The following is a 27899-nucleotide window of genomic DNA, read 5'->3' as shown; positions in this document are numbered from 1 at the left end:
AGATTTTGGCCAGCAGTGTATATATCATGTCATATCCATCAGGTGTATTAATACACTATACAAGTGGTATGCTATGTTTTCTTAATCTTCTGCAATTCTTATTATTCCCTTACTTTATTCAAACACTGGAATCAACATATTTGGATAGAAGAAAGACCACGTATCTTTAGCAGATTTCTCTTCATATGTAGACGTTACCTTTACAGCTACACTAGCAGTTATCTGATGAGACCTTTCACGAGCTATATCAACATTGTTCTACGAGAGTACTACACTACGGAAGCACGTGCTTATCATAAATGAAGGTATCATTTTTTATGTTAAATTCAAATATTTACGCTTTTTATTTATTTGTTACTTTAGATTCTTGTAACTGTCCAGTTGATGTAATAACGTTACCAATGTTAGATAGTAATTTTAATAACACTGTTGGCTCTTGATGTTAATAAGTTCTCTACAGTTTGGTTGTTAATACCAACATTCTTCACATTACAGTTGTTAATTTTATTATCACTTCTGTAATAGTGCAGTGGTGAAACCGAACATGAGTAATAGTGCAGTGGTGAAGGCTAACATAAGTAATAGTGCAGTGGTGAAACCGAACATAAGTAATAGTGCAGTGGTGAAACCGAACATAAGTAATAGTGCAGTGGTGAAGGCTAACATAAGTAATAGCTCAGTTGTTAATATCAAAAAACAAGACACTGGATGCTGTTTTAAGTAGGATAAAGTCTGTAGAACATCTGAGAATAATCCGGAAGATTTCTGTTAGAAACAAAAAAAGAAAATTAGCTTTTGTCTAATAATGTTTTTTCAGGAAGCTGAACGTACAACTAATAGTAAGATATTTCAGTTTGTGAACATCATGAATGTGGCTCATTGGATCAGTTCGATTGGTAAAAGATGGTTTTTGCAATAAATCTTTTATATTTAAATGGGGAATAGATTGGTAAAATGTTACTATTGTAATTCTTGTAGAACATAAAATAAAGTGAATGTAACAGAGGATTTCAATATAATGGAAATAATTGAAACCAAGAAAGCGTAAACAATTATAATAAAAGGAATGTCTTTGAAATACATTGTTATATAGCTTGTAGGTTCAAAAAGTCTTAATATTAAATTTAAGAATGTAAAATTTGACTTCAACTCTGTTGAACGTAAGGGTGTTATAGACAATAAGAAAGAGAGGTTCAGTTTCTGGTTAAAAAGAGTAGTTTAACAAACCGAAACCCATTTCTTTCTTTTTAACATTCTACATAAGAGATATATACATATTGCTGAGTATTTCAAAAACACTGCATCTATATTATTTAAGTATATTTTCTACAAGGCTTAAATAATTAAAATATTATAATAATAATAATTTGCTTTTCACGTAAAAACCACATGGTTAGTGACTTATACTTAAAGCATTGTTACCTAAATCAACTTACAGTTTACAACATATATAGTAGCACCACATATCCAACGTATACTTTGTAACATATACAGTAGCACCACTAACCCAACTTATAGTTCAAAACATATATATTAGCACCACTTACCCATCTTATAGTTTATAACACATATAGTAGCACCACTTACCCATCTTATAGTTTATAACACATATGGTAGCACCACTTACCCAACATATAGTTTTTAAACTATATTGTAGCAAGAGTTACCCAACATATACTTTATAACATATATAGTAGCACCACTTACCCATCTTATAGTTTAAAACACATATAATAGCACCACTTACTTAACTTATAGTTTATAACATATATAGTAGCACCTCTTACCCAACATATAGTTTTTAAACTATATTGTAGCAAGGGTTACCCAACATATACTTTATAACATATATAGTAGCACCACTTACAAAACATATATTTTATAACCTATAATGTAGCACCACTTATCCAGCTTATAGTTTATAACATATATAGTAGCACCAATTACCCAAATTGTAGTTTTAACATATATGACAGCACCAGTTACTCAATTTAAACTTTATTACATATATATTAGCACCACTTACCCAAATTATAGTTTATAACATATATGAACGTGTGTTAAACTTTTACCCTGTATGAACCCTCTACAATTGTTTTTTTATTCGAGCATGTTTCAAACAGCTGTTTTCTCTGTTATAATTATTCAAACCAGTGGACCAGTTTTTGGTGATATCACAGAACTGAAGTATATAATTCTCCACGTTGTTTGTGGGTTCATTGCTACAAATTCTAATTACTATGCTATTCGTCTGGTTCCTTTGGTAGATTCTATGACAGTTGTGTTCAGTGCCCCAGTTGTCGATGTTATTTTAGAACGTTTCTTTCTGAAACGACATATCAAACTTCTCTTTGGTTTCTCTATCGTCATCACCTTGGCAGGTGTCTGTCTTATCACAAAACCATTCACTAGCTTTAGTAACTATGACACAAGCCAAAGATCCCCAGACTACATGGTTGGATACATCTTGTCTCTTGTTGCTTGCTTCACATTAGCAGTATATTATGTCACTGTACAGAAAATCAAGTTTACTACATCTTCAGTTGTCAGCATTAGTTTACCTTTATTAACCGTTCTTGTAAACCCTGTTATATTAACGGTCACCAATGACTGGTATCTACATGACTGTGGTAAAGAGAGTTGGGTGATTCTCATGTCGAGTGTCTTGGCAACACTTGGCCAGTATCTAGTCATTATTGCATTAAAAGTACAAAAAGCTGGACTAGTTACCTTCGCCAGAAACTTTGATATAGTCATAGCGTTAATCTACCAATCATTCTTATTGGAGGAGGAGGTACAGTGGACCAGTGTACTGGGGTCAGTTCTTGTATGTATAAGTGTTGGTTTAATCAGCTGGAAGAAGTGGAAGACCGAGAAAAGTTACAAATGATGGACGATGACAAAAGTGCTAATTATTTACTTGATAAATCATATTAAGTTACTAATCGAAAAATGTTTATAGTTATAGTTGAGGTTAATGATTTTAATATCGTCCTTCAGAACGAGTGTAATATATATTTATTTACTTTCCTGTCGAGATTTTAAACAAACAATATTTTACTAACGTCTGTTTAATCAATTATTACAATTTAGTAATTCTAATTCACTGGAATATTTAGTTATTTTATAATGGTTAGACTTAAAATATATTTTGTTACTCTCTTTTTTAATCAGGTATAATAATTAATATATTTATTTTTTCATGTTCTTCGAGGTGGCTGGGTTTGGTACATGTCATATTTTATTAATTTTGGTTTTAATCAGTTCATATTCTGTACGACACTTATTTCCTAATCTCTAATGTGGATTAATATAAATTTAATATTTTAGATATTTGTATCTAATAGATACACTGATTATCTTATATCTATGATTTTGATCTTGATATTTTCTTATATCTAATATAAGAAGTATATAAGTAGTATAATATCTATGATAGTATAATAGTATAATATTTATGATAGTGTAACAGTGTAATATCTATGATAGTATAATAGTATAATATTTATGACAGTAAAATAGTATAATATTTATGACAGTGTAATAGTATAATATTTATGATAGTATAATAGTATAATATTTATTATAGTATAATAGTATAATATTTATGATAGTATAATAGCTGAATTTGAGAGAAAAGAGGTTTAGTGAACGAGTTATTATAATTTCGTACATTAACCTTAGTAGTATATTGAATCATTAAGATAGATTGGTTTGGAACAAGAAGTATTTTTCTACTGACGTGTTTTATTAGAGAATATAATTTCATGCCTGAGGTGAAGTTGGATATATGTTTATTTATCCTCATATATAGTAGCTGGGTTTCTTAAAAAAAACGTATTTTGTTAATATTTAATCACAGATTAAGAAAACTTTACCCAAATATCATTTTTATCAAAGTAAACCACGGTGCAGGATGTTACAAATTCATGACTGAAGCATTAATGTATAAATACAAACTAAACAGACATTATCTATTGGTTCTTGAGTTATATAAACCTTCTATAAAATATACTTTATTTAATGAAATTTTACATATTCAGATTCTACATTTGTATGACCAGAGAAAAACATGAGTGTGCATTTGTAAAGTGAGTTCAAATGTAAAAATCAGTTCGCGATCTTAACTGTGTTTAACTAGTACATATAGATGTAAAAATCAGTACGCGATCTTAACTGTGTTTAACTAGTACATATAGATGTAAAAATCAGTTCGCGATCTTAGTTGTATTTAACTAGTACATATAGAATCTCATTCTCTCGAGATAGTGCATGTGAGAAACTGTGATTCGAAATTTTCATTTACAATGTTACAAATGTTTTTTTTATCTTCTGAACCATTTTACAAGCCTCACCTTTACTTTCACACTAACTCGAAGTCTCTATCTCATTAATCTACCTGAACGTTACACGTTATTGTTTCTGTTTTTCAATTTTGCGCAAAACTACACGAGGGCTATCTGCGCTAGCCGTCCCTAATTTAGCAGTGTAAGACTAGAGGGAAGGCAGCTAGTCATCACCACCCACCGCCAACTCTTGAGCTACTCCTTTACCAAGGAATAGTGGGATTGACCGTCACATTATAACGCCCCCACGGCTGGGAGGATGAGCATGTTTGGTGCGATCGGGATTCGAACCTGCGCCCCTCGCATTACGAATCGATCGCCTTAACACGCTTGGCCATGCCGGGCCCGTTACCCGTTATATGTTAAATAACCATGGATTGGCTGCCCCATGAAAAACTGGAATTCTACGTTTTAATAAATAGAGTTTGAAATGTTTATTTTATCTTCTGAACCGCTATAGAACCCTAATGTTTACTTTCACGTCTCCCATTGACTATTTCACTAACCTACCTGAACGTTACCCGTTATATGTTAAATAGCCATGGATTTGCTGCCCCATGAAATACATTGTTTATTACTTAATAATATTGTGTATATTGTTCTCTTCAATAGATCCATACACGTTTGTATTGTAACACTTCCTTTATATTTGTAATTATATAGTCAAGTTTTTCATTTTATGAATCTATTACAAACAGTTGAACAATTTCCGTGTGATCCTAACACTGAACCACACATATTCAACCTTTCTTCTGTTTTGTTATACAGCTTAAAGTAAGATGTTGTCCTACATCTTTATATAAAAACTTTAAAACTGAATTGCTTTATATAATACTTATCGTACAAATAACATACTTTATATTTTAATGCATAAACACAATTCTCCTTTACTATCTATTGTTAATCTATCATTAGAAATATATGATTAAGTGTTTTATACACAATTACTATATTGCTAAATAATTTACTGGATTACCCTGTAATTAACACTTTGTATACAGTTAATATATTACTTGACTCTTTATTACGTTATCTTATAACTAAATTGTACTCAATTAACCTATTACTAAACTATTTACTATTTTATCCTCTAATTAAGTGTTTGTACACTATTATCATGTATAAGATTATTTACTACTTTATCCTATAATTACTTGTTTGTGAAGAGCTAATTAATTAATAAACTATTTATTACTTTATCCTATAATCAAATATTTATACAGAATTAATACATTACTAAATTATTTCACTGTTTTATTGTATAATTTATAGTTTCTACACTGTTATCAAATTATTAAACTATTTACTACTTTACGCTGTGGTTACTTGTTTGTAATCACCTAATGTATTAATAAACCGTTTATTACCTTATTCTGTAAATGACTATTTGTATACAGTTAATAATTACTAAAATATTTTCTAATTTATTCTGCTAAGATACTGATCGTAATTACATCTCTTTACGATTACCAATGACTTTTGCTTTGTTCCAAGCTCTTAAAGTTTCATTACGCGGATTTATTTCTAGCTATAATACATTTTATTTAAAATTTCAATTCCATTCTTGCCTTAAAATTAATAATAGGATAAAATAAAAACAACACAACTTTGTTTTCTGATGTATTCAAAAATAACACAACACAAAAAAATATTTAAGTACCGATTTACAATGATTATCTATGTGTATTTACAATGATTACCTATGTATATTTACAATATTCATCTATGTATCTTTGCAACGTCTATATATGAATATTTAAAATCCTTAACTAAGTTAATTAAGTTATTAACATAACGTAATACCAAACAAAAACATTAAAGTACCGGATTACAATACTTGCCTAAGTTAATTAAGTTACTGATATAAATGACAATGACTACAAGGCTATGGTAAAGATGGTTGAGCCATTGTCATATCGATTGTCCTGGCAACACTTAATCAGTGATGATTTTGTTATAAACATCAGTTTACAGCTCATCTGTACTTCATGTCTTCCCTGTTATTCACTAACTGTTTTTGTGATAAACATCAGTTTACAGCTCATCTGTACTTCATGTCTTCCCTGTTATTCACTAACTGTTTTTGTGATAAACATTAGTTTACAGCTCATCTGTACTTCATATCTTCCCTGTTATTCACGAATTGTTAAACGAGAGAAAAACTATTTTACGTCCTGCTATTTAGTACTTTTGGTTGAAAGTGAATATAAATTCTTCACATATGATTGATGTTCTCTCATGACATGTAAACTTCGTCCTCTGTTGCACACAAAGGAATATCGAAGTTTAAAAGGTGGTACTTTATAATTAAGACTGGCTTCCCTGTTGTAACATTTTCTTTATTTGTTAAATCCTCTATCCTTTACGAAAGTTTTGAATAAATCTACTAGTGAATAGCTGGTCTGAGTCTAGTGACAAGATAAAGTTAGAACGTAAATTAAGAGGAACATCAGGTGTGAATATAGTGACACGATAAAGTAAAAACATGAGTTAATGGAAAATACTGGTCTGAGTCTATTGACACATTAAAGTAAGAACGTGAATTCCAAGAAACAGCAGGTCTGAGTCTACTGACATGATAAAGTAACAACATAAATTATGGAGATTTGTTGGTCTGGGTCTAATGACATGATAAAGTAAGAAAGTGAATTAAAGAAAACGGCTGGTTAGAGTTTAATATAATGTTAACAGCAGGTTTCAGTTTAATATAATGTTAACAGCAGGTTTCAGTTTAATATAATGTTAACAGCAGGTCTCAGCTTAATATAATGTTAACAGCAGGTCTTAGTTTAATATAATGTTAACAGCAAGTCTTAGTTTAACATAATGTTCACAGCAGGTCTCAGTTTAATATTATGTTAAAAGAAGGTCTCAGTTTAATATAATGTTAACAGCAGATCACAGTTTAACATAATGTTAAATTCTTGGACCCACTCAATGTTCTTGATCGTATTTTCTTTCTTGTCCTCATTAACCTTTACTTGTTCAGCTTTGGTCTATTACTATCAAAGATAATATCTTTAATCTGTTTATAGCGGAAATCGACCTTGAATCTTATTGTTATAAGCCCTCAAATGTGATGCAATCTTAACCACATGCATCCAAATAATTTCCAAGTTGTTTTTTTCATTAATGAAAATTATTCCAAAAACCTGTTTTCCTGTCAAAGTTTCCTAAATAATGACACTCAGGTTTTCATGTCTTCTGACTGGTACCTACATCTTTACATTCTACCTATTGACTCTCAACTCATCATGAGGTCAGACTGGTATCTACATCTTTACGTTCTACCTATTGACTCTCAACTCATCATGAGGTCAGACTGGTATCTACATCTTTACGTTCTACCTATTGACTCTCAACTCATCATGAGGTCAGACTGGTACCTACATCTTTACATTCTACCTATTGACTCTCAACTCATCATGAGGTCAGGCAGGTATCTACATCTTTACGTTCTACCTATTGACTGTGAACTCATCATGAGGTCAGACTGGTACCTACATCTTTACGTTCTACCTATTGACTCTCAACTCATCATGAGGTCAGGCAGGTATCTACATCTTTACGTTCTACCTATTGACTGTGAACTTATCATGAGGTCAGACTGGTACCTACATCTTTACATTTTCCCTTTTGCGTCTATACTCATGACTACAGATTTATGTTTTAACTACAGACACTTAAACTGTCTTGGCGTTGTACACTATTTATCTTTGTAGTCTCTATCCAAGTCTATTTTGTTATTTAAATATTGAATAACTTTGTTTTTGTTTTTTACAAATATTAATAATACAGAAATAAAAATAATCCACGAATTGACCGATCAAGACACAAGTCGTACGTCTAAAATATTTTATATATTTGAAGGATACAAGAAGAGGTTTTACACAAAATCAACGACATTAGTTGTCATCACCAGATGTCGTAACTAAATGTGGAAGTATTACTTTCTTTCTTGATAAATTCACGTGGTGATTTTCACACCTGAAAGTGACAGGAAAAGCATCGTTATTTCCAGATAATTTTTACCAAATCACTTACATAATACATAATACTGCTTTATTAAACAAGTTTTATCGTTTAATAAATCATAATGTTCAATAATAATATAATTCAAAGAATGATATATTATGGGTTTGTGATTTCAGTTCTTCCCTACGATTCTGAAAGAAAATACCTTTCCCCAAAGACTAAACATCGTGTTTTTCCCCTTTCAATATACAGATACATTTCAGTAAAGTTCCTTAACCTACTATGCCTAAAGTCTCATAGTTATAAGTGAGTCAAACGTAACAGGTACAGTACTGAATGTCTAAAAACCCGTATTTAATTCGTTGACTTTTAATTAGACTAACTAGTATGTTCCTTGCTTACTTTTGTTTCACCACCCTCCATAACCACCTCCTTTTCTACCACCTCCTCCTTTCCTACCTCCACCAGCCCTTTTACCGCCTCCTCTTCCTCCACCACCACCTCCTGATTTCAAGGAAATGGGTACAGCAAGTAGGCCTAAGACGACTTTCCCTCTTCCACCGCCACTTTTGTTTCCTCCACTGGTTCCATCTCTGTAGCTACCTCCACCCCCTGTATTTACTGAAACTGGCACAGCCTAGAAAAAAAAAAACAGATTTATAGATTATAACTTTGTTTAAATCAGCACGTGTTTGGAAGGGCGGTTATACCTCCACCACGTGTCTTTGATCTGACCCCATACTGAATCAAGGTTTACAACACGGTGGGGTAGATTGTTTTTTGTATAGCTAGAAGTTGGAGAAAGAACCGCTAGAAGTCGATTTTGTTTGTGCGTTGGAACATATAAGGGTGTACAATAAATCTGTTGGTACTCTACCCTCCGTAGGTATCGAAGCCCAGTAACTTACTGCTGAGCCACCAGAGGCTCAAGAAATCAAGCACTTGACCATAAGGTTGTCCGTTTGTTACATTCTAAGTTATTAAATGGAGGGGGGAATTGAAGTTTGTTTGTTTGTTTTTGAATTTCGCACAAAGGTACAAGAGGACTATCTGCGTTAGACATCTCTAATTTAGTAGTGTAATACTAGAGGGAAGGCAGCTTGTCATCACCATCCACCGCCAACTCTTGGGCTACTCTTTTTTTTTACCAACGAATAGTGGGATTCTCCATCACATTATAACGTTCCCACAGCTGAAAGAGCGAGCATGTTTGGTGTGATGGGGATTCGAATCGGATTACGAGTCGAGTGCCATAGCCTTAAGTGTGTCTCAAGTGATCTTTTTATTAAGATAATTTTATCACATTTGTTTAAAATTAGCTCAAGTTTTGTTCTGCACGTGTCTGTGATATCTTTGTTTCCTCATTTTGATTTTTTTTTACTTATTGTGACATATATATATATATATATGTATGTATGTATGTATGTTGTTGCTTTCAAATTTCTAAAACGTAACTTTTTTTAAATGATAACAAAATAATTATTACTTGCGAAGCGTCGCCCCAGTAACTTAATGGTAGCTTCACGTGTTTACAGCGTTAAGAATCGGGTATAACTTACCCATGATGGGCATAGTTCATTGTGTAGCTTGGTGGTTAACAACAAACAAGCCTTATAATATTAATCATCTGGAAATAAACGTTTTTAACATGTTGAACAGATATCTAATTATTAATAACATTTGATTGTTTCTCTAGCTCATCAGGTGGCTTAGCGGTATTTCTGCAGACTTACAACTCTGTAAACCTGATTTTGATACCTGTGATGGGTAGAGCACAGATAGATCATTTTGCACCTTTGCACTTAACTACAAACAAACAAAATATGCTTCTCTATTAGTAAGCACAAAGATGTACTCTGCACTGTAACCACCACGAGTATCGAAACCTTACTTTTAGACTCTTTAACTATCAGTTTTATCACTGGGTCATCAGATATTTATTAACAAAAACTTATGATTAAAAGCGTGTACGATAATATGTGAACTACACTCTATCTGCTATATCCAGCGCCGATGAGGCCTTTCGCCTAACGCCAGGATCTTCAGTCCTTAATATCAAGTCATTTTTATGTTTATGTTTCCTCTTGAAAACGTTACTAGAGTAATTGTTAAATACAAAGACATCATAAAATATAAGACCATAAAATATAACATCATAAAATATAACTCCATAAAATATAATACCATAAAATATAGCACCATAAAATATAACTCCATAAAATATAACACCCCAGAGTTTAATTACCTGGATATTAATTAAACCACCATTTCCTCCGCTGCCACTCGAACCGTAGCTAGTAGCCGAAACCTTCAAATCTTCTTCTGGTTTGAGGTTGAACTGGATCACACTGTGAACAACCGCCGTGTTCAAGAGTATGTGTGCATAAAACAACGCCTAGCGGAAAAGAAATGAACTGTCGTTAATTTAATGAAAAGTCACACAATGAGTACCTACACTTTCCACATGAGGAAAATCGAACTCTGGTTTTAGCCCTCCAAATCAATTAGCTTACCACTAACCCGCAATAAACAAGAGATAAATTCAGGTAACTCTTAATATATCGATTTAGCTTCATATATTGTTCAGCGAAATAATTATAGAAAAATAACCGTTTCACACACATAGATGATTCATAATCTGTCCTGATAAGAATATAGATAATTATAGCTGTTGTTGTAATGTCTCGCAAAGTAACAGAACAGACAAGCAGTCAACACCTCTTTAAGCTACCGTTTACAAATTAATAGTAGGATGAACAGTAACATTATAATTTTCCCACGGTTGAAGGTAAGAAAATGATGATTGGTACTAGGTTTCGATACCGTAAATCGCAGATTGCGAGTCGAGCACCGTTAGCTATCACCGTCAGTTGCCTAGAAATGGCGAACTACGTTACATTTAGCATTTTTCTAGAAATTTAAAACTACTAGAAACAGGCAGAGACTATTATTTGAGCCATATTCAATGACAACTGTAGGAGAACGTTCATAAAAAGTCACATTTTTTGAGGTTCATTATTTATACTAAATCTAATAAAAATAGACGAAGAATAGTTTTTAACTGGTGTTTACTACCGAAAAACAATTACTTTAATTAGTGTGTCAGAAAAAGTTGGTTATTTAATGTAGAAAACTATAGATGTGTTATAGGATCGCTTGAGTAATGAATCCAAACAGTGTTAGTTTCGTATTTAAATTGTATTTTTATGTAGTAACCGCAGAGATACTTTGTTATTTAACTAATAACTCTTAAATTTGATTCACGTATTATTAAAAATTAAATTCCGTGTCTAAGTAGTCATTGCTTAAAACACAAAGTTCAATTTGTGTAATATTATGAGATTAGTTTCGTATTTAAATGACCACTGCATTAGATTCGTGTACTCTAACCAAGTTTAGTTGCGTATCTAAATAAAGTTCACTTAACCACACTATGAGATATATACAAGTTTAGTTTCGTATCTAAGTAAACTTCATTTACCCCCACTGTGAGATAACCACATGTTTCGATTTGATCTAAGAAAATTTCATTTAATTACGCTATGAGATATCCGCAAGTTTAGTTTCGTATCTACATACCTTTATCTTCATCGTAAGACGCTTTGCTGCTGTTGTCCTACGAATTCGGTTCTTTCTTAGTCTTATATACTTCAACAAAATTACTTCGCACTGTTACGAAAGCTATAAAAAATTAGCACAACAGAACAGATGTCAGTGCTCCTCTAAGGAGCGTGGGATAACTACATTTAACAACCGTCCGTCTCCCTCCACACCCCAGTTGTAGGTCGGAATCTCACAGGGGAAGAAACCAAAGAATTGTTCTTGTAAGCGATTGTTGTTCGTGACACTTGCATGACTTATAAATACCTAGCCCAACACTTTCAACTAACTTTGAGTACAAGACTGCAGTGTGTATTTGTACTAGCTATTTATGATGATTTCAATTTAAAACAACAACATGTGTTAAAGAAGAAACTATTATTATTGGCTTTTCATCAAATAGGTTTCTAAAAACTGTTACCACATGACACAGAGGAAATGGAAGTCGTGGGTAAGGTGGAAGTTGGATACCAAGTCTACTAACTAAAATAGGAAATGTCCATGACTGCTACTAAATAACATGGCAGTATTCCATTACTCTAAGGACAAGCGTTTGCATCCAGCACAATGGAAAACAAAAGTACTTGGATTCAGTTACTGAATTCTGACAGATAGAAATAGATTGTCAACAGTAGCAGAACTGTTACACTAACAGTAACAAGTACAGACATGTGATCGATAGAGCTAGTTTGTTAACAGTACCAGAACTGTTATAACAGTAACAAGTACAGATATGTGATAAATAGAGTTAGTTTGTCAACCGTTCCAGAACTGTTATAACAGTAACAAGTACAGATATGTCATACATAGAGTTAGTTTGTCAATAGTATCAGAACTGTTACACTAACAGTAACAAATACAGACATGTGATAGATAGAGTTAGTTTGTTAACAGTACCAGAACTGTTATAACAGTAACAAGTACAGACATGTGATAGATAGAGTTAGTTTCTCAACAGTACCAGGACTGTTATAACAGTAAGAAGTACAGATATGTGATAGATAGAGTTAGTTTGTCAACAGTACCGGAACTGTTACACTAACAGTAACAAGTACAGATATCACTGCATAACAAAGTTTTTGCTTTTTGAACACTGTTGGGAGTTCCTTGTAGATTTTTGGCTGCAGATCATAAAAATCACATCCAAATTTGCCCATCACGTACTGTTTCATTGAAATCTTGGTTTCACCAGGACATTGCTACAATGGAAAAACTATATCAGGGCAACTGGAATCTGTCAATGCTTGCTGACTACTGTTGTACCCTGCACCTTGATGCACCAGACATTGAATACAAATGAAAATCAGGAGCAAAACACTTTTAATTATGTTCAACTTAATAGCGTATTAGAAACATAAACACAATTAAATACGTTATTGCCGGTAAACAGTTAACTGTCTATTTCTCAAAGTTCCTACGTGATGAAGCAAAACCAAAACTATATTTGTGCATACCCACCAGGTACCTGTCACAATCAGCAAAAACTTTTCAGGAAGCAAAACGTTTCAAAAAAATTATTGTGCAGTGTATGTGAGAGATTGAGGTAGTTTGTCAACAGTAGCAGACTTGTTACAATAACAGTAACAATTACAGATATGTGATAGATAGAGGTAGTTTGTCAACAGTAGCAGACTTGTTACAATAACAGTAACAATTACAGATATGTCGATTTTGAAAATGCGAGGTTATTGTATTATAGTTACAACAAGGTGAATTACTTACACAAACTCTTGTACATGAAGAAAATCGAATTATACTAAAATGTTGGTTTTCAGTAAAATAATATTCTCTCAGTATACATCTTGTTTTATCTGTGTATAGCTTATACGGTTCTAGCTTATTCATCTTTATGTAGAGAGTAAAACATATACAAATACACCTTTCTCTCACTTTATCTACAACTCTAATGGTAAAATATCTCTTACAGGTAATAAACCGTTGGCCAAACCGCAATATAAACTTTTCGCAGTAACAGGGCAATAAACGGTTCTAATAGTTCTTTCTGGCGTATGTTCTACATTTCTGTAACGTGTAAATATGTTTGTGTTGAAGATCTCGTTGACAAGGTGAAAAGTTGATGTTTAAGTTGTGTATAACGTGTAAGTAAGGCTATGTCGTGGATCTTGTTGATAAGGTGTTGTCTAAGTTGTGTATAACGTGTAAGTAAGGCTATGTCGTGGATCTTGTTGATAAAGTGTTTCTTTAAGTTGTGTATAGCATGTAGATAAGTCTATGTCGTGGAATCTTCTTGACAAGGTGTTGTTTAAGTTGGGTATAACGTGTACATAAGTTTATGTCGTGGATCTTGTTGATAAGGTGTTGTTTAAGTTGTTAAATAAGTTTATGTTGTGGATCTTGTTCATAAGGTGTTTTTAAGTTGTTAGATAAGTCTATGTCGTGGATCTTGTTGATAAGGTGTTGTCTAAGTTGTGTATAACGTGTACATAAGTTTATGTCGTGGAATCTTGTTGATAAAGTGTTTCTTTAAGTTGTGTATAGCATGTAGATAAGTCTATGTCGTAGATCTTGTTGACAAGGTGTTGTTTAAGTTGCGTATAACGTTTAAGAACGTGGTGCAATACATTGTCCTTTATTCAACTTTGTTTTTATTTCGGCAGATTTGGATTGCTATCGCCGTAATGAATCAACGTAGTTTTTGAAGGATTAATGGGTCTGGATTTGGTCGCATTTATATAGTGACCCAATGTATTTTTTTTCTGTAGGTCAGTAGATTTGGATGTTTCCTTACTACTGCGATGACAGAATGTTTGTCCATGGTTCTGAATGCGGACACACTAATATGGTGGTCCAACGTTGTTTGTATGTGGAACAAAGGGTCGATAATGTGGTTACAATAAATATCATGTTTATTAGTCGTTATCTCTGGTTCAACGGATCTAGATATGACTACAATACTATTGTAAAGAGAGGATTTAATCCGTCTGATATTTTTTGAGTTTTAGTAAATACATTATTTAAATAACTGTTATTTATACTATTAAATAAATGTAATAAATTACACATAAATTGTTTTCATCCCATAACAAAATAATTTCCTTTCTGTAACGACAAACTTTATGATTTTAGGTTATATTTTCCGTAATTACTGTGGTAAATAAAGGAATTAAACTACGAGACGTGTCTTAAAACAAAATTTTATTGCGTAAAATGATGAATTACACAAGTGCATAATATCTTACACTTCAAGAAAACAGAATATTTAATGAAACTAATCTTTTAAATATCCACTAATCTTTTCTTTTGTAATCAGTGTCGCTCTAGATTTTCAAAAATTGTCAATAAAATGTTATATCTCTACTTTGTCACTAGAGGAAGTAATGCAGTATCTGCTCCTTCATTTTCATCTTTTGAGGCTTAGCATCTAAAAATAAGGTGAAATATTAGGCATGAGTTTATCAAGTCTTTTAAAAATAATTTTCCATATTACAATAAGTTTAACTCAAAAACAGTTTTTCATAATAAATTAGAAATTATAACATTGTACGTTTTGTCTCCATAACTTAACATATGTGACAATTCTTAGGAAAATGAGGCGTTAGGGATTTCATGCACATAAGATGTAATTGAATTTACTTATCTCACACAGCGCCATCTCTCTGAAGATATTCGTGTTAAAAATGTATTAAGAAGTGCCAAGTTAAACGATTTTTTCCCCCAAAGTTACACTTCGTTGTTAAAGTGTCTATCTAGAACAGTTGTTGTGAAAGGTCTTTAGTCATTGCCCAGAACGTGTACCATAAAGTATCAGAACTCCACTACTAGACCTTAACAGAGAGTCATATTATTACGATAACATATTAGTTCATTCCAAGTCGTCTCTCGCCACTAACACAATGTCCAAACCCTTCACTCCTTAAACAGACGAAAGAGTTGGTAATAAAACCTTCAGCTGGGCTTACTGAATCAACATCACCTTCGACACAGCTTCATCAGACGGATGTAGGATAAAAACCAGTGTTTGTCACACACCGAGGAATCTTGATGTTACTCTTTACTCTATTTATAATTACTATACTTTTATTTTAACATTACTTCCTGTTTTAACAGTAACACCAGTAGTATTGATTAAGAACGAGTTTTGCTTGTGGTTTTCGGTTCTACTTTGTTTGTTCCACATTTATTTATTTATTAACAACACCAGTAATATTGATTAAGAACGAGTTTTACTTGTTGTTTTCGGTTCTACTTTGTTTCTTCCACACTTATTTATTTTTAGTAAAACAAGCTTTTTTTTACCTCAGTGCCATCCTCCCCCTCCTCCGTAACCACCCCCACCAGATTTGCCACCCCCGCCACCTCCAGACGACAGAGAAATGGGTACGGCAAGAAGTCCAAGGGCAGCACTCCCACCACCACCACCACCTCCTCCATAACCTCCACCTCCGTAACCTCCACCACCTCCTCCGCTTATTGAAACGGGTATAGCCTGCAAGTAGGTAAAACTTATGGTGTAAAGAATAGAGGTTTAAGTTCTTTCTCATTTAGTGGTCGTAAGGTTGGCCAGCAGCAGCGGTGTGTCTGTGTATAGATTGGACAGTTGGCTATTACTCGGACGTTTTTATCATTGTACTGCTATTACAGTTTCCCAAATGTACTTATGCTGAAATGGATATAATAGGAATGTATGTGAAAATGACACCCACGTATATTAGTAGCCATAAAAGTTAAATATATCTAAAATTCTATATTGACATAGAAACAAGTTCTTAAATGGTATTTTAACGTGGTTTCTCAGAATATTTATATTATTACAATAATATACGGAACGATTCAACAAGTGACCAGAAATCACCTGAATACTGATGGAACCTCCACCACCGCCACCATATCCTCCACCTCCTCCTCCGCTAGAACCATAACCAGTGGCTGAAGGTTTCAGATCTTCTTCCGGTTTGAGGTCGTCCAGTGTTTTAGCCTGCACCGTTGTTGTCAGAAGTAGGCACACAATAAACACAACCTGGTGAACAGAAAATATACTAAATACCAATAAAATGTAATGTAAACATATCACCGTCAACTAACTTCTGAAACATCCATTCACACTTACTTGTAATAAAGACAGTTAAATACAGCAGCAACAAAACGGTTAACAGAGTATTGTTATAAATACTATTAATACACAACAGGAATAGAACTCAAACAATAAACAGGGTATTGTTATAAACACAACCAAATAAAGCAAGGAACAAAATCGGTTAACAGAGTATTGTTATAAATACTATTAATATATATAACAGGAATAGAACTTAAACAATAAACATGGAATTGTTATAAATACTATCGAATATATCAGGTATCGCTATAAATGCTATGGAAGTATAACAGAAACTTAACTCAAATAGTAAACACGGCATGGTTATAAATACTATAACGTAATAGAACGTAAACAACTAATAGAGTATTGTTATAGCTACTATTAAAATATAACAGGAACAGAACTGAAACAGTAAACAGATTATTGTTATAAATACTATAAAATAAAGCACGAACAGAAACAGTTAACAGGTATTGTTGTAAATACTATTAAAATTTAACAGAAACTGAACTCCAAAAGTGACGGGGTATTGTTATAAATACTATAAAAATATAGTACTAACAGAAACGATTAACATAAATACAATAAAAATATAGCACTAACAGAAAAGGTTAACAAAGTATTGTTATAGGTACTATTAGAATATAACACGAAAAGAACTTAAACAATTAACAGGATATTGTTATACTAAAATATAGTACCTACAGAATCGGTTAACAGGGTATTGTTATAAATACTATTAAATGTAACTGGGACAGAACTCAAACAGTAAACAGGGTATTGTTATAAGTACTATTAAAATATAACAGTAACAGAACTCAAACAATATACAGGGCATTGCTATAATGACTGTGGTATGATGTTTCCGTGTGGGTGTCAGAAAGTACTTTAAAATATTCAGTAAATTCGAGACTTTACTAAAGAAAAAAAGTGCATTTGTGTGTTTTAACATTTATTTTATTTAAAACCATGTTAGGCCTCGCGTGAATTGTAAGCATTTCAGCTAATTGTTTCTTAATATTTGGTTGTGGGGGAAAACTGAAATAGAATAGTCTTGACGCAAAAACTCGGTTTGTTAAAGTTATTCAGGAACGGTAATGAGTACTGTTTTTTATTATTAACCCAAAACAAGTTCATTTATCAAAGCTTAATTTCGAGCCTATACAGACTTCTCATAAGGAACATAGACTGATATATCCTGGTATTATTAAGTTTAGTATCACATATACTTACCTGTTTCTTCATAACTGTAAACTACGATACTTCTGGTACCCAAGTTCTGGTCAGTCGCACGTTCACTATCTTATATATTATACACACAAATATTTTTATTTTTATTTTACAAGGAAGTTTTGACAAACCTTGACTTTGTTAATAACATGTGAAGAGGTGTCGCTCTCCACACGTCAGTTGTGGGGTCAACTTCCTCAAGAACACAGTAAAGAAAACTTCACATTTCTTTTTACTATAGATCCGATCTTTATTTTCCGTCCCACTTTACCGACTGTTATTTCAAACGTTCAAGTGTAATAATTATGTTATCTTTTCACAAGTGTCACAACCTCCACTGTTTATCCAACCACAGCGATGACTTTCCTGTGAAAATCAGGGCTAGAACCAGATTATCTAAATATTTCAGACAGAACTCAGTCGAGTCTTTATGGCCATTCTTAACCCTTCAGTCAAAAGTTCTATTGAAAGAAATAAAATGTTATTTTTTAAAGTTGTTAACCAAAACAAAGACAAATATAACAATGCATGTAGACCATGACACATTATTGTATATTGTCCTTACACATCGGTAGAGAAGGTCTTGCAATATAGTTAAAAATGTATTCACTAGGGGTCCATTTTCATCTACTGCGTTAAGTTTCCTTTTTTTCTCTTTAAATTATAAGCACTGAAACATTACAAAATTGAACAGAGTTGTTTGAAAGCAGCTGACTGTTTCAATATTATATTTTAATATCTTACAGCAAACACGGAAAAAGTAATGCAACAGTGAACAGAATAAACTGAGCAAGCGATGAGATAGAGAGATAAATATAGAAACACGTAACATAGATAGGTAAGCCGACGATATAATGACAGATAAAAAAGACGAACAGATAGATAGATAAATAAACAAAAAGACAGATAATAGTTAAAAAGTCAGAAAATATAGAGATATATAGCCACATACAGATAGACAGGTAACTAGAGAAAAAGATATGCAAAACGACAGAAAAGTAGATACATATACACAAAGAAATGTATATAGTTAAACAGATAGATAAACAGGTATATAAATTATAAAACAAACAGACAAATATATATTAAAAAATTCGATGGATATGTGGATAGCTAAAAAGAGAGATAAATAATTAAATAGATAGTTACAGAACCAAAAAATTAGATAATTCTATAAACAAACAGATAATTAGATAAAGAAATAGATACATAACAACATAAACAGGCATGTAAAAAATAATTACATAAACACACAGATAGATAGGTATTTAAATAAGCAGACGTATAGATAATGAGATAAATAATTATATGAGCACACAGATATATAGATAATTATATAAACTGACAGATACATGATTAGATAGATACACGTTTCCTTTAACCTACCTGACACAAATCCTGATGTAAATAACGTATATTAAACACTGAAAACTTAACTGCAGTTATAATGTGACTACAGATTATTAGTTCAATTTTAACTACATCACAGTGACAAACAACAGTTATGTACAATAAACATCACCTACAGATTATTAGTTCAATTTCAACTACATCACAGTGACAAACAACAGTTATGTACAATAAACATCACCTACAGTTTATTAGTTTTATTTCCACTACATCACAGTAACAATCCACGTGTGACAAACAAGAGTTATGTACTATAAACATCACCTACAGTTTATTAGTTCTATTTCCACTACATCACAGTAACAATCCACGTGTAACAAACAAGTTACGTACTATAAACATCACCTACAGTTTATTAGTTCTATTTCCACTACATCACAGTAACAATCCACGTGTAACAAACAAGTTACGTACTATAAACATCACCTACAGTTTATTAGTTCTATTTCCATTACATCACAGTAACAATCCACGTGTAACAAACAAGTTACATACTATAAACATCACCTACAGTTTATTAGTTCCATTTCCATTACATCACAGTAACAATCCACGTGTAACAAACATGTGCTATAAACATCACCTACAGTTTATTAGTTCCATTTCCACTACATCACAGTAACAATCCACGTGTGACAAACAAGCGTTATGTACTATAAACATCACCTACAGTTTATTAGTTCCATTTCCACTACATCACAGTAACAATCCACGTGTAACAAACAAGTTATGTGTTATAAACATCACCTACAGTTTATTAGTTTCATTTTTACTATATACCAGTAGCAATCAACGTAACCGTAAAAAACATTTACCAATTTTCGACCAATTTAAGATATTTAAGGTCGTCTTGAATATATTTTTAAAAAATTAGGCTTGGTCAGTAATTTTCAGAATAAATGAAAACTTTAAATGTAAACTACATAAACTGGAAAATTTTAGTAACAAAGTAAAGATACATAAATAAAAATGTCTAATATTTATTTATTATTGTTTTGCTTCACTCACTGTCGTGGGTTTCCTTAGGTTGAGTATTTCTTGTTCAGATTGTTGTTGTTGTGGACAATATGGGTAAGTGTTTGAAACTTAACGGTAAGGTTCTACAATTCCGAATATGATCTCCGCAGGTGTTGAAGCGAAGACAGCCCAATGTGCAGCAAGTAAAGAAACGAAAGGAGATGAAGGCCGTAGATGAATAAAAACTGGTTTGTTTATGTTGAGCAAATTGTGACCAGTAAATTAACGTTGCTATTGTTATGTGCATTTGTTGGGTTTCTTCTGAAGCTTTTACTAGGTTATAATAAAAACTCAATTTGTAGTAACCAGTTTATATCTTAGAGAAAGATTTGCACTTAATTGAAGGGATCATTCAATACTACCTAATATAAAACTTCTTGAAGATCACGCGACAGTCCTAGCTTTCGTTTATTTAACAGTACATTTCTTCGTTATCACGACTTTTATAATATTATACTAAGCATCAGTCTGAAAACTTGCCAACTTTGTTTGTAGACTTTGTCTCTACACCTATTGAATGTTTTCTTTGTTTACAAGTTTCTCTCAGTGGTCTAGTTTGCATCAGTTTCTCTCACGCCTAGCGAGCGTTTAGACAGAAAAGTAACGTCTTATAACTCAAAATTAGGGGCTTTGAAACAACCACACGATTTCACTTCAACGGTTCACTGAGTTTTCTTCTAACATAAAAATTAGAAGTTGGTAAAGCTCGATGTATCTACAGGCAGCAGCCGGAATGTCATTACATTATATTTGTATATATCATTATATTACTTTAAATTGTCTCACTTTAACAAGTTTAATAGTAGTATTGTTATTTACTAACTATAGTTCTGATTACTCAAATCAATTATGCTCTGTTTATTACCATGTTTTTAACGTATTTTACCGAGTGTGATCGGTGGTTAAGTCATTACATTTTATTAAATGACACAAGGACGTCATTAAGCAGCTGTATTACGCCAGAAATACGTCAAGTATATCACTTGTTTCTTGTGTCTATCATTTCTTAAACCTACTTTATATATCAAGTTATTGTTTAAGCGGGACAGCTTACAATGCGACCACATACCATTTAAAAAATAAGAACAACCTGAGGAATCCTCTAATTTACAACAACAATAGATTTAGAACGACCTGAAAACCCCAGATGTCTACCACACTGACTAAAGCTGCAAATACATTCACCAAATGTCTACCATACTGACTAAAGCTACAAAAACATTCACCAAATACATTCCAAACTGACTAAACCTACAAAACAATCAGCAAATGTCTGCCACACTGACTAAAACTACAAAAACAATCACCAAATGCCTACCACATTGACTAAAACTACAAAAATCATCACCAAATGTCTACCACACTGACTAAAACTACAAAAACAATCACCAAATGTCTACCACACTGACTAAAACTACAAAAACAATCACCAAATGTCTACCACACTAAAACTACAAAAACAATCACCAAATATCTACCACACTGACTAAAACTACAAAAACAATCACCAAATGTCTACCACACTAAAACTACAAAAACAATCACCAAATGTCTACCACACTGACTAAAACTACAAAAACAATCACCAAATGTCTACCACACTGACTAAAACTACAAAAACAATCACCAAATGTCTACCACACTAAAACTACAAAACAATCACCAAATATCTGCCACACTGACTAAAACTACAAAACCAATCACCAAATGCCTACCCACATTGACTAAAACTACAAAAAATCATCACCAAATGTCTGCCACACTGACTAAAACTACAAAAACAATCACCAAATGTCTACCACACTGACTAAAACTACAAAATAATCACCAAATGTCTACCACACTAAAACTACAAAAACAATCACCAAATATCTACCACACTGACTAAAACTACAAAAACAATCACCAAATGCCTACCACATTGACTAAAACTACAAAAATCATCACCAAATGTCTACCACACTGACTAAAACTACAAAAACAATCACCAAATGTCTACCACACTGACTAAAACTACAAAATAATCACCAAATGTCTACCACACTGACTAAAACTACAAAAACAATCACCAGATGTCTACCACACTAAAACTACAAAAACAATCACCAAATATCTACCACACTGAATAAACTACAAAAACAATCACCAAATGCCTACCACACTGACTAAAACTACAAACATCATCACCAAGTGTCTACCACACTGACTAAAACTACAAAAACAATCACCAAATGTCTACCACACTGGCTAAAACTACAAAAACAATCACCAAATGTCTACCACACTGACAAAAGTAAGGTATAACATGTTATTTTTTCCAAAGGCTGCGAAAGAAAGGAACAAATATAGAAAACAGCGTTGTTCTTTCCTTATCAATAAAAGTGTTAATACCCATACCAGCCGTTCTGAGATACATTTTTATTTCAACTCGGTTTCTCGTTATCAAGAAATATAAAGAATATTATAAGCTGAAGTTTCGTAATAAAATCAATCAGGTTTTATAAACCTGACGTCATTATTCAACACATATAGCCCCCATACTTACCGCTAATCACATGGAACAAATATAAAACTGAAGACGAAGAAAAAACGTTTAATTTTAATCAGGGTAGACAGATTAGCACTTTATTGTTCTGGTTTATAAAAACATATTTAAGCACTTTTCATCGTGTATGTTTTATCATATGTTTAAAATGAAGACATAAGATGTTAATTTATTCTTCAGTTTTGTGTCCCATCTAATTTCCATTTTCTCTCTTAATAAGTCTTTCATTTCATTGGCGACGTTAAGGCGTGCGACTGGTAATCCGAGGGTCGCGGGTTCGCATCCCCGTCGCGCCAAACATGCTCGCACTTTCAGCCGTGGGGGCGTTATAATGTGACGGTCAATCTCACTATTCGTTGGTAAAAGAGTAGCCCAAGAGTTGGCGATGGGTGGTGATGACTAGCTGCCTTCCCTCTAGTCTCACACTGCAAAATTAGGGACGGCTAGCACACGAGTAGCTTTGTGCGAAATTCAAAAACAAATCATTGGCCACCTAGCGTAAAAAACGTCAATAACTAGATGTTAGGGCATAATGAGGAACAGAAGTTTTATAACACAAGCAAGAAAGTATTTATTTTATTTTATTGAAGACTCACTAAGTATATGAAGTAGGTATGCGCTGACAAACACATCAAGTGATACGTATGAGTGGATTCAGAAACATGAAGTGACCTAATTACTTCACACTTCTACATATATAATTAAAATCATCGATCCATGATTACACTGGACCTTTAAACCTAAGTATAGGTTTTAATTTATACTGGATTGGCGTAATTTTAAATATTAAATGAAATAGGTTTTGAGTGCTCTGTTCGGCACGTGATAAGCTTTATAGAACCTGCACCACCTTTACTTAATGTTACTTAAATAAAGAAACGTTGTATCTCCATAGATATTACCCATACTTCAGTCAATGTTTTTTATAAACAAAAGTATATCTTTATGGATGTCATCCACACTTTATTTACTGTTGTTCTAATAAAGAAAAGTTGTATCTTTATGGATATTACCCACACATTAGTCAACGTTATTTTAATAAAGAAACGTTGTATATTTATGGATGTCATTCACACTTTATTTACTGTTGTTCTAATAAAGTAGCGTTGTATTTTTAAGGATGTTATCCACATTTTATTTAATGGCATTTCACGGAGGAAATGTTATATATGCATGCAAAACACATCCAATGTAATAACCTTTATGTAACAAGTGGTCTTTATAAAATAATTCACTTTGATAAATTTTGACCTATTCTACATATATTAACAAATTTTGTCACTGAGCTTTGCAATGCATAGCAGTTTACGTACTGGAATGTAAGGATTCAATGTTCACTTCCCATTGTCGTAATAATGTTGTGGCCATGAGGAGTGTGTTATGAAGGTAATGTTAAAATCCTAACATTCAATTAGAATAGCCTCAGACGTGGTGTTAACAAACTGGTTGGGTAGACGTGCAGATCTGTGAAAACTTCTAATTTATGTATTTCCGAATAAACAACACACAAAAAAACGTATTTCAGGTTGCTATGTAAATGTTTCGGCATGTCATTTGAGATACGACAGAGACATGTCTCAATGTGTTATTAAACCTAAGACAAACACATATCTCAACGTGTCACCTAAACTTATTGTGTCACATAAATAAAAACAAGTCATCTGTCATAGTGTCACTTAAACTTCTCAGGAAACGTTAAAGCAATAGAAAATTGAACAGAACCTTTCGAACATTTTCCTTAATTATAACAAATAATGAAACATCTGTATCCAAACATGGTTCAATTTGGAATAATGATTGCGCACTATAGCCACCGGATATTTTTTTCCAGTGGAATAATCACAATGTAATCTGAAAATTATACAATATCCTGTTTATTTGGTAGCGAGATGTAGTAAAATAAAAACATAGATAAAATTATTAATTCGTGGATTCAGAGATTATTAGGTAACATATTTTTACACATCAAGTAAAATATTCTAGGAAATTAAGAGACACAGTCATCTAGACTATTGTCAGTAAATAATAACAAATATTCAAAAACACGTCAAACAGCTTCACACAACAGTAATAAACTCTGTTATTTGTTTTCATTCAATCAGCCAATCGAATGGCTGCACGGAGTATATAAATTCGCGTTTGTGGGCAAAAGACCTAACTGACCACTGGTTTCCTCACTAATTGAGTACCAGATCATTAGAGTTAAGCGAGAAATCAGAATAGTAAGCAAAATAACATTGTACGTAGTTATTAGTTGATAACCTTTGATATACTTAACTACCAATTGATAAACCCTTGATATACTTAATTATCAATTAATGAACCCTTGATATACTTAATTATTAATTGATAAGCACTTCATATACGAAGTCATTATTGATAACCCTTTGATATTCTTAATTATTAAATGGTAAATCGTTCATATTCTCTATTATTAGTTGATAACCCTTTGATATACTTAATAATTAAATGATAAACCTTTGATATACTTAATTATTAATTGAAAAACCTTTAATATACTTGATTATTAAATGGTAAACCTTTGATATACTTATTTATCAATTGATAAACCTTTGGTATACTCAATTATCAATTGATAAACCTTTCATATTATTAATTGATAAACCTTTGATGTTATTAATTCATAACCCTTTCATATTATTAATTGGTAAACCTTTGATATTATTAATCGATAAACCTTTGATATACTTAATTATTAGTTGATAAACACTTAACATACTTAATTATTAGTTGATAATCCTTTGATATTCTTAATTATTAATTAAAAAACACTTGATATACTGAATTATTAATTGGTAAATACTTGATATACTTAATTATTAATTAAAAACCTTTGATATACTTAATCATTAATTGATAAATCTTTAATATTCTTAACTATTAATTGATAAACCCTTGATATACTTAATTATTAGTTGATCACAACTCTTTTGGTCCATATTTGTGTTGATGTACTTTATTACTAGATTCCTCTACAGATGTACTAACACTTTACTTTATTGCTTTTTTCCTCTACAGATGTACTAACACTTTACTTTATTACTTTTTTCCTCTTGTACTAACACTTTACTTTATTACTATATTCCTCTACAGATGTACACTAACACTTTACTAACACTTATTTACTATATTCCTCTACAGATGTACTAACACTGCACTTTAATACTAGATTCCTTGTACTAACACTGTACTTTATTACTAGATTGTACTAACACTTTACTTTATTACTTTTTTCCTCTACAGATGTACTAACACTGCACTTTATTACTATATTCCTCTACAGATGTACTAACACTGCACTTTATTACTATATTCCTCTACAGATGTACTAACACTGCACTTTATTACTATATTCCTCTACAGATGTACTAACACTGTACTTTATTACTATATTCCTCTACAGATGTACTAACACTGTACTTTATTACTATATTCCTCTACAGATGTATTTTTTCCTCACCCTGTTACTCTCAGCAGTATTGCTTATTCATGCTGCTCCCGTCGACACCACCTCCGAAGAGGAACCCTTGAAAGCTGAGGCTACGGTCTATGGTGGAGGTGGTTATGGAGGACTAGGCGGTTTTGGAGGCCTCGGTGGAGCAGGCTACATCACGGCAAGTATTTATATTATTTCTTAAAAGAAAAAAACAAAACTTTTTCTGAAACAAAGTTGGCTGTTTAAGATCTCAGTGCTAGCCGCTAGTTGGTTGTTACTTGTTGAAATGATACTTCCGTGATAATATTAACTTCGCTACTCAGTAAGGGAAGACTCATTTATATAATAAAACGTTCTGATAAAAATTAATTAATCGGTGAAATTAGGTTTGTAACCTGAAGTCAAAGTCTAAGTGTAAATGTCCAACTTGTCAAATTTTACAGGGGGTGCCAGTGGCTGTAACAGCAAATGTACTAGGAGGCCTTGGAGGTGGATTTGGTGGTGGTGTTGGAGGTGGATTTGGTGGTGGCGTTGGCGGTGGATTTGGTGGTGGCGTTGGCGGTGGATTTGGTGGCGGAGGTGGTCTTGGAGGAGGTTATGGAGGACTAGGTGGTTTGGGAGGCTTCGGGGGAGGAAACTACATCACGGCAAGTATTTATATAATTTCTTAAAAGAAAAAATACATCTCTGAAACAAAGTTGACCTTTTAAAATCTCAGTGCTGACCGCTAGTTCGTTGTTACTTATTGGAAGGGAACTTACGTAATAATATTAAGTTCGCTACTAAGTGTGAAAAATCTCACATTTATTTAATAAAACGTTCTGATAAAAAAAATTACTTGTAATATTAGATTTCTAACCTGAAGTCAAATTCTGTTTGTAAATGTCTAACTTGTTAAACATGTTAAAACTTGTTAAATTTTACAGGGGGTGCCAGTGACGATACTGGGAGGAATTGGTGGTGGAGGAGGCCTTGGAGGTGGATTTGGTGGTGGTATTGGAGGTGGATTTGGTGGTGGTGCTGGAGGCGGATTTGGTGGTGGTGCTGGAGGCGGATTTGGTGGTGGTGTTGGAGGTGGATTTGGTGGTGGTGCTGGAGGTGGATTTGGTGGTGGTGTTGGAGGTGGATTTGGGGGTGGAGGGGGAAATGTCTTAGCTCTTCTTGTCTCACCTCTATATCTAAATGCAGGAGGTGGGTACGGAGGAGGAGTGGGTGGGGGCTAGGAGGTGGCTTGTTGGGCGGTGGACTTGGATACGGTAGAGG

General features: G+C 32.7%; 2 protein-coding genes across 3 annotated transcripts; one reads left to right on the top strand and one right to left on the bottom strand.

Annotated features, from left to right (window-relative positions):
- LOC143236438 (uncharacterized) lies at nucleotides 1-27859 on the top strand. Its single transcript, XM_076474698.1, has 4 exons — nucleotides 1-305; nucleotides 26644-26814; nucleotides 27080-27283; nucleotides 27563-27859. The coding sequence occupies exons 1-4, from the start codon at nucleotides 300-302 to the stop codon at nucleotides 27857-27859; spliced, it is 678 nt and encodes a 225-aa protein (XP_076330813.1). The 5' UTR covers nucleotides 1-299.
- On the bottom strand, nucleotides 8188-12184 carry LOC143239369 (uncharacterized). Of its 2 annotated transcripts, none has more exons than XM_076480366.1 (4): nucleotides 11901-12184; nucleotides 10567-10716; nucleotides 8724-8958; nucleotides 8188-8333 (listed from the first exon to the last, which is right to left on the bottom strand). In XM_076480366.1, the coding sequence occupies exons 1-3, from the start codon at nucleotides 11910-11912 to the stop codon at nucleotides 8731-8733; spliced, it is 390 nt and encodes a 129-aa protein (XP_076336481.1). In that variant the 5' UTR covers nucleotides 11913-12184; the 3' UTR covers nucleotides 8188-8333; nucleotides 8724-8730. The 2 variants fall into 2 exon arrangements, with proteins under 2 accessions (XP_076336481.1, XP_076336482.1); XM_076480367.1 differs by having other exon boundaries at nucleotides 8781-8958.
- Nucleotides 27860-27899: the final 40 nt, after the last annotated feature.

This window comes from Tachypleus tridentatus, chromosome 13 (assembly GCF_004210375.1).
Source record: "Tachypleus tridentatus isolate NWPU-2018 chromosome 13, ASM421037v1, whole genome shotgun sequence".
NCBI lineage: Eukaryota > Metazoa > Arthropoda > Merostomata > Xiphosura > Limulidae > Tachypleus > Tachypleus tridentatus.
Note: the sequence above shows the minus strand (reverse complement) of the source record. Positions and strands in the feature narration are given on the sequence as shown.